Source organism: Halyomorpha halys, unplaced genomic scaffold (assembly GCF_000696795.3).
Source record: "Halyomorpha halys isolate HHAL.00 unplaced genomic scaffold, Hhal_1.1 Scaffold157.1, whole genome shotgun sequence".
In the NCBI taxonomy this organism is placed as follows: Eukaryota; Metazoa; Arthropoda; class Insecta; order Hemiptera; family Pentatomidae; genus Halyomorpha; species Halyomorpha halys.
This window is the reverse complement of record NW_027114029.1, coordinates 584,212-601,854: the sequence shown is the minus strand read 5'-3', so window position 1 is coordinate 601,854 and position 17,643 is coordinate 584,212. Positions and strand designations below refer to the sequence as shown.

Below are 17,643 nucleotides of genomic sequence, written 5' to 3'. Positions count from 1 at the left end.
TATATATATAGCTTAATGGAAAACATTATGCACTCTAGCTGATTTGGTTTATCTCCTTGTTACGAATATGAGTGGGAAGATCGAAATTTATGCTTTAAGTTTTCCATGTAACAAATGTTAATCCTCTTGAGTTAAAACATATATGAGTGGTGCTCCAACTTGCACTGTCATTATTATATAATGTACTATTGAGATAACATTTATAAAACATTAATAGATGTAATATAATTTTATTGATTAATCAAAATATGCTCTTTAACTTCAATGGAATTATTCTAATTAAGAAATGTTTTAATTCTCTCTTCAAAACAGCTTGGAATTTGGAAGAGAATAGAATTCTAGGGTGTTTTATATCATATCATCAATTTTAAAAAGTCTTAATGGTTATGTATTGTCAATACTGAAGTGGATAATAATTAACTGAATAGGAAAATCAGTCTCTGTTGACTCTAAAAATTTTAGTTTGTATTATTAATAATTAATTACTTTTAATTAGTATTAATTTACCAATTTATTAAATGTTTTTGTATGAATTTAGATTGCTAATTCACTGAATCAACTTAATACTGTAGAGAAATTCGCAATGATGTGAACTTTTGGTAGAATGTTATTTCTGATCTTTCATCCCCAATTGGATCATTTTTTCTATTTTGTATTATAGTTTGCCTAAAATTAACACAGTACTTGAAACTTTAAAAGGAATATGCTCTAGTTTAATTTTCAAGTTAACACTACCTTTTTATATATGAAATTGTTATTGTACATATCATAAGAAATTTTCGGAAGCAGGTTTAATTAACTATCACTCATTTGTTACAACCACATCATAACTCAAAATTTATGATTTTTCGTGTGGTGCATTTAAAGTTTTAAATATTAGAAGATCATTGATAGACCATGCGTAATTATAAAAGGAATATGGTCCGGGTGCAGTCAAAGAAAAAACTCACATAGTCATAAAACTATTAAATGTGAGCCAACGTATCACCCCATGTTGCAGGGCTTACAGATTGTAGGCAAGCATAAAATTATTATTCAATTTCGTCTATTTTCATGTTTGCATGCAATCTGTAAGCCCTACAATATGAGGCAAAATGTTTATATATAATTAAATAGTTTTATGGCTATTTGAGTTTTTTCTTTGACTGGACCTGGACCATCTTCCTTTTACTAATACAGATGGTCTATCAACAATTTTCCAGTACTTAAAACTTTAAATGTACCCCCTGAAAAATCATCAATTTTGAGTTATGATGTGGTTGTCACAAATGAGTGATATTTAATTAAATCTCCTTCCAAAACTGACATTTCTTATGATATGTACTATATAAACTTCATCCATAAAGAAGTAGTGTTAACTTGAAAATTAAACTATAATTTTAGTATTTAACATAGCTGATACCATTGAAATGTCTTTTTTATTTTTTTAGTAATAATTTATATGTGTTAAAAGTTAAAGATTGAACCTCACACTGCTTTTACCTTAAAACTCATTCTGAATGAAGCCATAAAATACTTTACAACCTTATCCCCGATAGATATATTTGATAAACATTAGATTCTCCAGTATTCTTCCCATTGTTGGGGTCAATGAATGAGTTTAAAGTAATAATTCAACATTTAACATTACTTTCATCTAATCATCAGTTGTTTGTTCTTTGTATATTCAATATTATGTATATATTTTATCATAAAATACTGATATTGTATGTTTATTTTGTTACGATTCTTTTTAAAATTAAATGTTATTTTTAGAAAATGCAACCTCAGGCTACAGAGAGAGCTGGAAGATGCTGCTAAAGATATGAAAGGGATAAATTTTGATGCTATTCCAGAGGATGGGCCAACCATGCAAAGGTCACAAGTTCCGTCCAAAGCTGCCATCGTCTTTGTTAGTTTAATTTTTTTTTATTTATTTACATTATATTCAAATATTTTTTATATGCATGATTTATTAAGCATTACTTTATTTCTACATTGTCTCTTTAAAGATTATAATTGTAAGGCGCACTATGTGGCTTAAACATTATTTATAGCTTTTTTTTTTTAATTTTGATGTTTAAGTCTTTATTAAGGTGTTTTTAAATATTCATTTAGTTAGCCCAATGCCTCCTAGAGGATTGACTGAGTTTACCTATTACATTTTTTGCATGTATTGATTTGTTTTTTAAACTATTGCAATTTTTTAAAAATCATTTGAACTGAACACATTATAATTTAATAACTTATTAATGTTTTGTTAATTTCTAGAAACTTTTAATTTATACCTTAATTGGTTGGACGACTTTTAGTTGTCTATCTACATCAGGCTTGTCAAACTTACTAAGCCTGAGGCTGCGAGTCATATAATAATTATTTGCTTAAAAGTATCAGTAAGCTTAGGATGTAAGGTAAACTTATTGATAAAATCAAAAGTAGTAATGTATCGTTGTATTGGCCAATTATGTGTTATAAATAAATAAGCAAAATATATAGACAAAATATTTTTATCATTTATCAATCGATACAAACACTAAATGACAAAATCAAAATATTTATTTAGTGTGAACATTGAGGTCGACCAGCTGTGTCCATCAACAAACGAATATGTATACTCATACTCTTGTATTGTTGTGGCGAATCTTATGAAATGAAGTAAAGGCACATCAGAAAGTTTTTTCTATTTTGTTATTTTATAAACTTCATCATCGAAAATACACTTTCACATAGTTACGTGCTTCTGAACATTGATGACATTTTTAGTCCTAAATTAATTAACAAAAATTTAAATTAAATTAAAAAATCTTTCTAAAGGAAGGCGTTTCAAAGTAATGTTTTTTTCTAATAAGCCAGGGCGTGCTGTACGTTGGACAACCCTGATCTACATGATTATTTGGGGTTCACTTATTTCAGAACATGATTTCAAAAACTTCATTAGAACTTTTTTGATGCATTTTTCATTATTTCATTTTTAAAAATTAAAATGATTATAATCTACTTAGATTTTTCTTTTATCATCTTTAAATTATTTCAATAATTATTCTGTATAATTTATTATTTTTTTTAATGAAACAATAGCATTTGACAAAGCTTTGAATTTGGTTTAATTTATTTAGCAGTTGTTAATTTAAAAATGTATTATACATGGTCATTCTTTTATATTGATCTCCAAGTGCCTTGTTTGTTTCTTATTTGAAATGAATCACTTATTCTTGGCCATTGTGTGCAATTTTTTACTTGAATGGATTTATGTAATAATAAGAACTTAAATATTCTTGATATTTCCTTTTTAAAAAAAATAAATTTTCAGTGTTCTTGGAATAAAAAATATCATATTAAAACAACAGGATATTATTATTGGATTTCTCATTTTATGATATAACAAATATATATTGTTTTTTTTGGAAATTCTAATTTAAAACTTAATTATATAGAAAAGTTGAATTGGTTTGGTATCTGTTTTAATATTTTTTTCTTCAAATTACTCAGAGATGTGCAGGTACTATGCAGGAAAGTGGTCATTATGACACAGCTAAATTCAAGGTCATGCAAAATTTAACGAATCTTTTTATTCTTGTGCTTCAAAAAAGGTTTAGTTGAAGTTTATAAACTTTAGTTCTAAAGAAATGTTTTTTTTAATTTAAAAGTTGAATCTTTATACTTTGTTTCAATCTACTGTTTTATAAGAAAAAAAAATCTGAGACTTGTTAGCCGGTACCCCTTCATGACTGCAATGTACAAAATACATATATAGTTACAGAAATAACTCTATTGCATGAATTTGCCTCTTAAACATTACTGTTCAATCTTAATTTAATAATAATCTGGTCTCAAAAGTGAAAAAAAATAAATATTAATCTTGGAAAAATCATATAATATAATATTCTACTTTTGTTCATTGGGGAATATTTGAAATAACGAAAATATGAATGAACCTAATTCAGTTTAAATTAGAAAAACTAAAACAGCAACTTACCAAGGACTAACCTTCGGTTATAGTTTGACATGGAGCCTTCTTTTAGACTAAAACAAATATGACCCTTCACAGTACAATATTTTTTATTTATTTTAAAGTCAAATCTAGGCTATCTTTGATACAATCATGAAATGTCCCCTCTAGTTCTAACATCTATATTAACTAGCAGAATATAGATTTACAGAAAAAAAAACTTTAGCATTAGTAAAACAGTAACGGATAAACATTTATACAGTTTACTTTATAGTTCAGGCTGTACAATCTGAAATATATAAAATAGTGTACAGTTGTATCATTCAACGTTATGAAATCTTTTTGTTCAAAATGACCGATGAAAATTGCTTGGATGTATTATAAAAAGAAGGAGTTTGTTTGCATGACATGAGAGTTATAAGTGCATCATGTGTATTAAAGGATTCACTCAATCTGCCCAATCTGCTTAAGATGCCAAGTAGTTAATTGGATATAGAAATAGCAGCCTATCTGATAATGAAAATTAGAAATAAAGTTTGGAGAAGTCTTTATAAATGATAAAATCTCAAGGCGGTGATATACCATATACTCCATGAGATATTCAGTTTATTAGGATAGCAATAAAATAACTGGATTGTAAGACAAATTATCCCTTTCAATGGATATTGGGGCATAGTTCATTATTTACTTTCACTTACCTATATATGGAATGTATAGTCAGGGAAAGTATTGTGATCGTGAAAAATTTCGAAATCGAGTTTTTAATGTAAATACATGTTTTTAGGTCCCGCTGAGTCCAAAAAACCTAGCCTCACAAAATAGTCTGTGTGTCTGTTTGTAAACAACCTAGCTCAAAAATCAAAAGCTGTATGAAACTGAAATTACATATTTAAGGTGGATATATATTTGGACTGTGACTACAACTTTTTCGTTAAAATCAACCTGCCGGAAGTGCCCGTTTATAGAATTGACTTTTTTTTTTTTTTTTTTATTTCATCCAAAACTGCTTTAACAATTTTAATTAAACTTGGTGAATCAATGAGCAATTAAGTGACATTTAATATCAGATAGGTCTTATCCTCATTAAAATTGACTTACAGAGCTTAAATACTGAATTTTCAGATAATCTTTATCTAAAGTACAATTGATTTTGTTTATTTAAAAACATAATCAGTTATTATTGTGAGCAATGATATACAATGTCTAAAAAACAAAATATTATGAATTTTATGAATTAATAAAGGATAAAAAAAGGAAAAATAGATAAATTCGATTTAAAGAGGAAATGCTGAGACCATACAATCTTTCCTGATTGCTTGACTGGTGTGTTATCTTTTGTTAAAGTTATTTCGTGGCAGAAACAAAATTTACATTTATTATTCTCATCTTGAGCAACCCTGAAACTTTCATAGCAAAAGAGAAAAATAAAAAAATTTGTTCAGGATTTCGTCTTTTCTGGCCTTTAGATTTTTTTTTGCACATCACAAAAATAGCTTTAACTGATAACTTCAACCCCAGCTTGCTGACATATATAAAATTTGGGGATGTAAGTATTTTAGTAATTGAACGGTTGTGTAATGTGTGACCTGAATAACCTTAATAATGTCAGGAAAACTCAATTCTTTTTCATAATGATGAGTAGTTTTCATTCTTAATTTCTTTTCCATCAATCTTTGATGTTTTATTTTTTTAAATTGTATTATTATTTTCTATTGATTATTGGTGTACTTAACTATCTGATAAAGAGAAGGGAAGACAGAACGATTTAATTAATACCAAATGTTAGAATAAGAAAATAAACCTTTCTCAATCCTCAAAGTTACTGAATATTCAACTTACAGATGTAGGTATGTTCCAATTAAGGTATTATAAAATTGTGACAGTTAAATTATTGTATAGTGGTCAGTCCATCAAATCCGAGTTTTGTTAATTTAACTAAACTGTTCCTGAAAAATCATTTACCTTTTTTTTTATATAAATCAAAAGGTATTCATGTTAAGTCTCAACACTGTTTATTGTATCAACAACCCAACGTTTCGGCCTATTCTGCCATCCTCAAGTGCAATCTTAAATATAAATTCACACCTCACATCCAATTATTTAAAAATGTTTTGCTGGCTATTCTGCTCAAGTCATTCAAATTACCTTATTTTGTAGCAATTTTATTAATTTTTAAAACTATCAAAAATGTATCAACTTATATCTATAAAAAGATACACCCAACTTACGTGCTTATGTGATAGTTGATAGTGTAAGTTAATCTAAAATTAAATTTAAAAATTAATGAAATTGTGACAAAATAGGGTAATTTGACTTGTAATTTATGACCTGGGCAAAATAGCCTGCAAAACATTTTTAAATAATTGGATGTGAGGTGTGAATTTATATTTAAATTTGTCCTTGAGGATTGCCGAATTGGCCAAGATATTGGACTGTTGATTTAATAAAGTGTGTTGAGATTTGAGAACATGATACCTTTTGATTTATTTAAAAAATAAATAACAATCTCAAGAAATTGGAAAGATTATATATAAAATCCTATACTTTTATATTTGTATATCTCCTTATTGGCTATAAATATTTATGGTTCCCGTAGGCTTTGTAACCTTTGCTGTAGCCCTGAAGATGACCTTCTTTGTTCCTTAACAAAAAGCACTTGTTTTTTCTTGTATTGTGATTTTTCCTCCTTGATCTTCAACAATTTTTTTTATATAATAGTATTTACAACTCCAAAGATTCTATTTAAAATAATTTTTTTAAAGACTGAAATCTCCTTTTCATCATTTCTTTTCTTGTTATGGTCCCAATTTCAGAGGCGTTCATTGATACTGTTTTGATAAGAATATTCTTCTTCTGGGGATGGTTGAACCTCTGAAATTTTTACAAAGCCCTAAAGAACACTGTTGAGCGGAATGATTATTTTTTTTACTTCCAAAGAATTATTATTTATTGAAGTAATAACACATAGCAACAGTGGTTTTGCATCATAGGATTTTGGAGTAGATTTTTGATAATTCAAGTATTCTAAATAAGAAGAAAATATTAGATTAGCTCAATATTAGAAAAAAAATTTTTTACTTAAAAGTTAAAATTTTTTTGGGGGGGAGAGGATGGGAGCATTTCTCAAACTAAAATACTGTTATTATTTGTTTACTTGGAGCAGTGATTACCAACCCATAGAATTGCAGACCACTAACCTAAAAATTGCTTAAAACTGCATTTTTAGACACTTTTGTTAAGCCTATCCTTGTTAAAACCTTTCAGTTGACACTCAAACATCAGGAACGGTAATTAATAAAATAGTTCTATTTATAAATCCTCCAAAAATATCTAGTACCGGACACTCCTGTGGCAACCTCTGGGCCGCAGACCATTAGCTGAGGACCTCTGACCTAGAAAGTTTAAATTAAAACAGTAGAGGTTGAAAGCTCAACATTTGTTGTTTATTCATTTAAATACACAAAAACTTTTATTTTAATAAATGAAAGGAATTATGAATGTGAATGAAATAGGATTGATCAAACTCAACAAAAATCAATAATAATATTATGTTAAGACCATTTTTATACGATAGTCTAGGCTAGTACATGTTTGGTCACAATACCTTTGTAAAGTCCAGCAATAATCATCATATGTTTGATCAACCATCCTTAATAATATATCTCCTTAACTATTTTTTTGTCTTGATGGAATTGCTTCTTCTTCCATTCTTTATTTAAGTTGCTGAAGATTTCAAGAAATCTATCTTGTTTGACTTTCCAATAAATGTGCTTTAATACTCATATTAACTTCATTATTTTAGCAAGTTTTTCAAAATTTTGAAGCACTTTGGTGTTACTATTTAGTAAGATTCTGCTACTTTTTGGTTCCATAGAAAATTATTTATGACTGATTCATTGCTTCTCCATGCTCCCAATCCAACTTGAGGCTCAGGGTTTGTAAAATGATTGTCGTTTATGAGATTATAGATTTGTGGTTATTGGGTTATGAGGTTATAGATATATTTGAATCATTCAAGTTTCAGTCTAAAAATTTAGCAAATTGCAGTAAATATCGGTACCCAAAAAATCTTCACTGACTAAAGTCGGTGGTTTAGCTGATTGTGCATTGTTAAACCTAATAGCACTTTTTCCACTGACTCAGACCATTTAAACTGATGGCACAGAAGTAGCAATCATCAAAGTAGTAGTCTGTTGGCTCACATCATCTTATCGATAAACCAAATGGAAGCTCTTCATGTCCTTCTGGAATCCAGTAACAAAGTGTCTCCACCAAGGTTTTACATTCTAGAAGTGGCACCAAATACTCATATTAATCCTGCTGTCCAAGTTGTTTCCAAAATGTGATTGATAAGTTTGTTTAACAAAGTAATTTGTATTTCTTAATTTTTTTTTTAAGCTCCTATTCGTAGCAAAAGAGATCAAGATCATTAATAGAAGATATAAGCTCTTTATTTTTTTTATAAATGCAATGTAAAAGGTATAAAAAATAACAATGAATTTTATTGACATATCTGACTGTCTATCTTCTGGCTTATAAAAAGAAAGACATGCTATAAGCATTATTATACCTGAATGAAGATGTTAAGAAACTTGGTAACAAAAAAATTTTTTTGTTAGATGGATCAATTTTAAGAGAACATAGTTTTTTAAATAAAAAAAAGTGTAGATATTAGTTAATTTGAACAAAGTAACTACTCTTCATATACAGTTATCTATCAATTTATTTAAATTTCACTCTGATACCATGTCAAACAAATTTTGCTTTTTCCCAAGTGATCTAGATCCAAGAGAAGTGAAATGATTAACTGTTCAAATCATTAGGGTTCTGTATCCATTTACTCACTGCTGTTCTGATAGAACTGTTATTAGCCAGTTATTGGTCTTCTCTTTATTTATTTATTGACCCATTCAATTTGTCAATAAGAAAGCACTATCCAGATTGTCTATATATTAGTCAAAATAATTATATAATTATTATAATATAATATAATATATAATAATTATAATATATGAATCTTTCAATGTCTGATTTTAGTACTGCCTTATGTATATTTAGATTATATAGCAGGAAAGTGTCTCCTCATGTTTAAAATGAGGATTTAATGTGATATAGCTAGTGAACTTTAAATCCTTAGTTGTAATAGGAATTTTTTTTCGATTGATAAGTTACACTTCATTATTTATTTATTGGTGCTACACTGCCTACAAGAACCTGGGCATCTCTTATACTCTTGCTTTACTCTCTCCTGTCCGCCATCTGATGATGACCATCTTTTTCAAAATTTCCTCCATTTCTTCCAACCACCTGAAAGTCTTCCTCTACCATGTCTTCCACCAGGTCCGTCTTTGAGTAGGTATTTGGGAATTAATTTCCTAGGCAAGCTACATGACGCAGCTTGATTCAACTCCCTCTTAAAATCAAATCCGGTTCCGTGTTCATCTGACCCAAGGCCTCGTTAGTGCAGATTCTCTGTTATTCATGTTCACATACTAGGTTATAAATCATGCGCAAAACGTGTCCCTCTCATATCACTTGTTTTCTGACACCTTAGATATCACTCAGGTCTCAAAACCAATGGTGATGAAAGTTCTTGATACAGAATACAATGCCTTGACAGATCCCTAATTTTGTTTCAAATACTTTTGAGAGGCTCTTTCCTGTCCTAGCAATTATAAAGGCTAGCAACTTTATTAATTAATAAAGCATAATAGTATTAGGTCCCAATCAATATTACATTCTTACTATGTCCTAATGGTGTCATGCTTTCTTACCCTGTCAAATGCCTTTTCGATATCTATGGAACAAGCTGACTGTTCCATACCCTTCTTTAACACTTTCTCAGTTATCTGCCTCATTGTGAATATTAATTCTTGGATACTTCTTTGGTCCCGGAACCCAGATTGTTCTTCACTAATCTTTCCTTCAGTCTGACACCTCATTCTTCTCTCTAGAGTTTTGAAAAATAGTCTCCTTGGTGTACTGAGAAGTAAAATGCCTCTGTGGATTTTACGTTCTCTATTGTCCCCTTTTTTGAAAATAGGGACAGTTATGGCAATCTCCTAGTCTTTTTAGATTTTCTTTTTCATCCAAACTATAAGTGCTGCATATTTTTTTATTTCTAGTCTCTCACAATCTTTATCATTTCTGGGATGATATTATCGCATCCCGCAGACTTATCACACAGACAATCATTTGATTTGATTAATTACTTCTTCTGTGATCATCCTATTTTTCTAAAATGATTCCGAGGTTTTATAAACACTATGAGGGAGTAATCCCTATCTAGTTAATGGTAGTTAATTTTTTTAGTTTCAGTATAATTAAGATGATGATTTAATAAATCCAAGAATATATATATACCATGTAAACTGGTCCTTCGCTTCTTAATTTTGCCCCTCGGTTTATTTCCATTATCAAACTTTTTCTTACCTTACCTTAATTAACTTAGTCTTACAATTGTAGTTAATGTTATGATTAGAGGCTAAATTTTTGTGCAATAAAAAACCAAAAAACGTGCTGTAAGAAAAGACCAAAATATGTATTAAACACAAAAATCCTGCAATAATTAAATTTTTAGTTCAATTTATAATATTAATATTGGAGGAAGATAGTTGAATGTATGAAGTTGATTGGAGGAAGGTAGTTGACTGTAAGAAGTTGATTGTAGAAAGGTAGTTGACCGTATTAAGTAGATTGTAGGAAGATAGTCCAGGTGGTGATTTATAAAGGTATCAACATAGTAAAAGAAAACTATTTATTGTTAACCAACGTTTCACCCCACTTTGCAGGGCTTCGTCAGGGCTGATACGAATGATGTTCTGTTACCAACTCGAGTTGATAAGAATGAAGGATTAGAGCCTGACTGGTAATCCAAGTTGAAACAATAACAAGCTTATTCTTGAGAGACTTTTTCATAGTTACCCGAATCTTCTGATTAATACTATTACTAGAACATTGACCCCTTGTGTTTACATCATTTTTTTTTTTAAGTTGAATTTGACGCTTCATATGTTAATGTATTCCCTTACCTCATTTATTGCTAATTTTAAGCTATAAATTAAAGAAGGAAAAAATGATAAAATTAAATTAAAATAAGTAAATATTGGCATAGCTAATAGGAGAAATTTATTAAAAGCAATAAATAAAAATCGTTGAATTTTGTCCAAAATGAGTAAAATGTGCAATTTTGTGCCGAAAAACCTCAAAACATGTAATTTTGTACAGAAACTCCAAAATGTGAAATTTTGTGCAGTATACAATAGTGTTATTTGAATTTCTTTTCCATGATTTGAATTTTTGTCGATGTTTGACAGAATATGGAGCGGAGGAACTAAAGATGCCATTGCATGAAAATCGAATCTCTAGTTATGATTATACTTTGAAAAATGATTCCTGTAAAATATTAATATTAATTTTATAAATTTTTTTAATTGATACATTGTTACATATTGATATAAAATTGTTTATTGTTTTTTATAATTATTTATTTCTCTGGGATTTTGAAGATATATTTTTTAATCGTCTAAAAATAAATTTTATTCTTGTATTGATCAACCAATATTATCTTATTGGTTTCAAGTCAATGAAAGATCGTAGTATTCTTGACTTTAGTAGTTGAATGCATTTTTCAAAATTTATTTATTAGTCATTTTAAGGAGTTCCTACAAGTTTACATTCACTTGAGTTCTGTATGTTTGAAAAATTGTAACAAAGTAAAAAAAAAGTTTTTAAGATTTATTGGAGAGTTTTATTATTATTTTACTTTTTTTATTTTTTTTTTTACAATTGCATAAAGTAATATTTTAAAATGAATCAAAGTATGTTTAAATATAGTTGCTATTGTCAGTAAAAATGACTCACAAGTATGATTTTGTAAAGTACTCAGCCTGAAATGTTATAGACTTAAAAAAAACAACATATTTTTCTGTTTGTTTTAATAAAAGCACTAAGTTAAATGTTTAAGTTAAATTAAGTATAAAGTTAGAGAGTAGAGTTCCTTCGGGTAATAGGTTTTTTGTTCTCACTTTTTCAGTGACTACTGATTTATTCATGTATATTTCTTTTAGAATGTATTAGTTTATCAGTTTCATTTTGTGTTTGAATTTCCAATTATGTTAGTTTTGTAAATGTTATTGTTAAGTGTTATGAAAAATCTTCATTAAGGGGAGATTTTAAGTATTGTTTTGGCTGATAATGTTTTTTTTTATCTTATGGTATATTTAAATCAGAGTTTCTATTAGCTTGTTATGTTTTAAATCTTTATGGAATATTAGTCTTATATATGGTCTTCGGGGTTTCCCTATAAGTGAAAATTTGATCTCATTTTAAATACTTGGAAATTTTTAAGTTGAACTTGTCTGTGATTGAGGTTGATAATGGATCTCTGTATTTAGTTAGGATTCTTATCTGTATCGTAAAATAAATTATTGTTAATTTGTAAGGGATGCAATCCATATTATTTTTCTCTGATGTTATACATTTTATAAGTTGTATATACATATGTTTTTTGTTTTTTTTACAAAAAAGTTTTAAATTTTTAAGAGATTTATTTATCAGTGTAAATACCAAATAAAGTGCAAAACCGTTATTGAGAATTTTTTATTTTATTTTTTTTCTGTTTTGAATCCTTTTTTCCATATTTCACAAAGGCAATGACATATTTTATCAATGTGTAAATCTTTTATCAAAATGTGTTGCAAGTTCATCAACAGCTGTCTTTGCTGTTGGAGTTTGTTTGAATTTTCCTTTTAACGGAAATAAATGAAGTTTTATAAAAATAATTTAGTGTACAAACAGAAGTGAATATTTATGAAATCAGTTTTCATAATTTTGAATCCTATATCTGGAGAATGGCCATGACGAAGTAAACTAATATAAATGAAAAATTATTAAGGAATGAAAACATCCAATTCTTATATATTTGTTCTAAATCTAAAAATAGTTTAGTTTGTAAATTGTAAAAAAAAAAATAATAAATTCATCAAAGAATTGGTGTGCAATGCTTACTGTATCAGCTCTGTTATAAGGGCGTTAGTTGGCAGTTGTCAGCCAGAGGTATCTCAAGTTTTTTTCAAACCTGGATTGCTATATCATCAAATAGCTACTCAGTTGTCCTAAAAGAGTAAAGTCAGTGTTTTGTTTGTTATCAGAGAGATATACATCTGGATCGTGCTAACAGTTTATTTTAGTTTGAAATCTTCTTTTTGGAAGATAACTAGATAATTTGATAAAGATATACATAATACATGCTAGCAATTTTTTGTGATTGATATTATTCATTGTCGATTATCCCCATTTCTAACCAAAGATGCATTTATGCATCAATAATGTTAACATTTTTTTTCTTTAAATTATTTTGATATATTTTTTTAATTACTGTGTACCGTTTAAGATTTGTATGTGAAATGTCAAAGACAATTTAATAATTGTTCAACTAAATTTGTTGTGACTCATATCTTAAAAAATGTGCAATGCAAAAATATGATATTTACCCTTACACAGAATTGGGTTAGTCAAATATCAGCTCTTGTTACACTCCTGGGCAGGTTAAATATTTTTTTCCTAAAATGTCTCTTACTAATGGGAAAGGAATAAATTGTTTTTTTCACATTTTCTTGAGAATACTTTGTTTCATATCGTTAGTTTTTGAAGAATCATTGAAGTATTGTTAGTTAGTTGTCAATTTTTGTTTTTTTAATAATATCCAACAATTTTTTCTCTGTTTCTTGATTTACAAATTTCAAGCTTTCACTGATCTGCAGTCTTATAATAAACAGCAATTTAATTTATTTTCATTGCGGGGGAATGGGGAGGAGAGTGTAAGTATTTCAAAGGGAATAAAATTTTCATTTTATTAAAAGTTTTTAGAATTGATTATTAGAACGATGTTAAAAAATTGGAATCTAGTAATTTCTGAAATTTAGCAGTAAAGGCCTGGGCTACACCATTAATTAAGTTAAGTCTATTTCTCACAATTACTCAATTTATACTAATGAATTCATTTTGGTGTATTTACTTATTTGGTTACTAGATTTTAACACATAATGAAGTTTACAATTATTGATCTTTATCATTCTTTGAGTCAAGTTTGAATAAAGAAAGATTTACTTTACTTAAACACATATTGTATTTTTATTAGTTTTTTCTTGTGTCAAGATTTAAATTATAGGGTAAAAAAGAAAACAATTGGTAGTATAACTTATGTTGAAGGAGATATGATTTTCGAATTGTCACTTCAATGTAGTTTACCAGTAGAAGTTTTACTCATATTAAGTTGTGGTGTTCCTTAAATAATTCTAGGAAATTTAATATTTTCAAACAAACTATTTATAAAAAAGAAAAATCATTGATTATTTTAAAAAGAAACCTTTTATCTGTTACTGACAATTTGTTATCCAAACTGAGGCTTTTTTCCCAATTTCTCTAATTTGAAGTGTATTGTGGATGGTTATATAATTCCTTCTCTCCATAATTTCCTATTTCTATTCAATTTTTATATGGTTAGCTACCACTTTGCTCATTTAGCTACTTGGATATCCTCACGAGTTTGAGCGGAACCCAATCTAGAATTTTATCCTTTAGTATCAATAAAATTCTTAGGGGTTTATAAAATTGGATTCTTTTCCACAATGACAACAGTATTGAAGGTAAAATATATAATTTTATTCAAATATTTATGATGACAAATTTGTTATTGTACATTAGCTGAATTATTTATCCACAAATAATTTTAATTCAAAGTTGAAGAAACTTGTTTAAATCTTAAACTTATTAAAGTTTTAACTTCATTTGTTTGAATCATTTTTCTTCTTGGTTCCTGTCATAATCATAGTGGGAATGTAATATTTGGCACCTCTTTATCTTTTTGTGTTTTTTATTAAAATATTAGATCCTTTTGCGATTCTTCAATCATTGTTAAGGAAGGAAACAGAATGAAGTAATTCTCTGCATGAGAAGAATGCATTTATCTTCAGTTAAATCTCTAGCCACTGAATGAAGACCAATCCGATGTCTATCCTAAGAATCTCTTCCCAACTACTTCCTAAACCCTTCGTTCTATTTGAATCCCTTATTATTATTTTTATGAATCTATGACCATTACTGAATCATTTATTGCCTCTATCCGTTATTTACGATTTGTTTGTATTATTTCATTAGCGAGACGAATTTAACAACTACCTTGTAATTTTTATGATTATGTCACCAGGGTTTGTTAAGATTTAAAGGAAAAATGGTTGAAAACGTATTTAACTTAATTGCAATTAAATGTAAACTGTATAATAGATTTTAGTAATTCACGAGAGAATTTCTATAATGGAGGGGGGGTGGTAGGGAGAGGTATCAATCATGGGTTCCTAGAAGTTCCTAAATTCAACTTACTACTGAAATAAATTTAAAAATATTTCAGATCATACATACGTTTATAAATATTTATATTGGATTTATTATTTCCTTGGCAATTCGTGAAATTTATGAATTTCAAATAATAATATTTTTTGAATTCGTGAAGTTTCAATACAAAATTACCGGGTTTTGTTTGCGTCAGTTGGTAGCATTGCTTCTGACCGCCTTGTTCTATCAAATTTGTTGAATAATCTTTTTCTAGAGTGAAAAAAAATCCGTAAGCAAGATATTTTATTAACTTCACCTAGTTTATTAGGTTTTCTTGTAAAGTATATATTTTCAGGTTTGTTAATATTACGTGTTTGCAGGGATTCATTGAAATCGGTTTTCGTTGTTTCAGCTCTATAACAATAGCTGCTGGATTATGTCCAATGGAATTTTCCATGGGTGAATCGTTGCTAAAAAATAATTTTGTTTTATTAAAATAGTCCATCCGTTTGCTTATGTTGAAAACGTTAGCCCCTTTATAATAAAATTGTTTTAGTTAAATTATAATGTGTTCTAGTATAATAATCTGATTTTTAATGGTTTTAATATGATATAAATAGCTTAGTAAAAAAAACTTGGAATAAGCCTTATGTATATTTATCTATATTCCAGTATCCATCTATTTTTCATATAATAAAATGTTTTTATTTGTCCTCTAAGGTATTTATAGATATCCGTTAAAGTTTACAAAGATAGGATTCAATTTTCATTCCTAAAAATGTTTTTTGAACAAGAAGTAAAATTAAGATAGCCAAGTTTATGAAAATGATATTGGTACCCCCTTTTTTAAAACTTGTGTTAAAAATGAATAGATATTTGTGACAGCCGTTCCTAAGTATTATGGTAGGTGTATGGTAAGTATTATGGTAAGGCATACCAGAAAACCTATCTGAGACCAATGCATTTTTCTTTTTTTAACTTATAATAAATTCAAATTCTTACTTTATTTGTTTCATTTTCCTGAATAATAAAAAACTGATAAATGGGAGGAATAGGAACTGAGTGACTTAATGTTTGAAATTATTATTCTTGTATTACTGGATAAGAAGTAATTTTCTTGGACTGTCTAGCGGGCTTGCTTGTCTTTTATTTATCACTAATTGTTTTTGTCAACTGAAAGATTTGGTTGTTTAGTTTATAAATTTGTTTTTTATTACTGTTGTCCAATCTAAAACTGTTACTGGTTTAGAATAAAATTTAATTGATATACATTATGAATCTTATTTAGTATTAACATTATGTGATATTAAATTAACCTTTGCTATGTATAAACTTTTATTTTATTAATTTTTTGTTTGCAGGATGCGCATGATGGTGTAGCAAGTGCCGTTCAATGGGGGCCGGTAGATAGAGTTATCGCGACCGGTGGTGAAGATAGAAAAGTGAAATTATGGGATGTTTCGAAAGGTAAAGTATTTTTATTTTTTATGGTAATAAAACTTTTCTCTTGGCTCATGGCAAAAATTCTTTGTACATTGAGGCAGTTATGATCAATGAGTAAATTTTATGTATTGTCATACTTCCTCAATAACCAGAGGTAAAAGCATAGTAGTTTGTAAAAAAAAAATGTTTTCGTTTGCATTGCTACTCAATATGTGGAGATCTACCCTCTAATCCTATTTCAGTGGTTTTTAGAAATTCCATTGTTGTCTATTTATAAGCAATTAGTCCTGAATTATCTGCTGCTATTATTTATCAGAACCAATTTTAATGTGGATTTTACAAAATTTTGGGGCCCATTTCATGGCAATTGAATCAGTAGTCTGTAATTTGAAGTCATGTTGGTAACTTGCTGACGGGCTATTGGCCGGGACCTCACTAGTTTGCTCTTCAATTGTAAAAGACTATTTGGGCTGAAGAGTATTAGTCATACAGCCAACAGTAGGAGTCGAATGGAACAAGTATGGTGTTCTACATTAATAATAAATGTTTTAATGAAATTTCAACTCTTGTTAAGGCAATTTTTTTTTTTCAGTCACGACAAAACAATACAAAATGTTATTTATATTTAGGTGTGGATTCTACCTTTCAATATTTTATTATCTTTTCTAGGAAATCCGGAAAATCGTGGTGTGTTGGGTGCCAGCAATGCTGGTGTGATGTCAGTTCACTTCGACACTACAGGAACATATATTCTTGCTGCTTCAAATGATTATGCTGCTCGTGTCTGGACTGTCAGTGATCAACGTTTAAGGGTAAGTTATGTTTTGTTTTTATAAGCTTCCTCTAACAATAGGAGAATGGTGGAAGATGTGGGTTTATAGTGAAAGCAAAATGAGATAAAAGTTAAATTGTGTAATGTGCTTTTATATATTCTGCTT

General features: G+C 28.3%; 1 protein-coding gene across 1 annotated transcript in view; it reads left to right on the top strand.

The window, feature by feature from the left end:
- The window catches only part of Atg16 (Autophagy-related 16), a 556,547-nt gene that overhangs the window by 3,373 nt on the left and 535,531 nt on the right, over positions 1-17,643 (top strand). Inside the window, exons 5-7 of the mRNA XM_067051278.1 lie at positions 1,756-1,891; positions 16,624-16,729; positions 17,375-17,517. Of these exons, the coding sequence (XP_066907379.1) occupies positions 1,756-1,891; positions 16,624-16,729; positions 17,375-17,517 (385 nt within the window). The remainder of the gene's footprint in view (positions 1-1,755; positions 1,892-16,623; positions 16,730-17,374; positions 17,518-17,643) is intronic.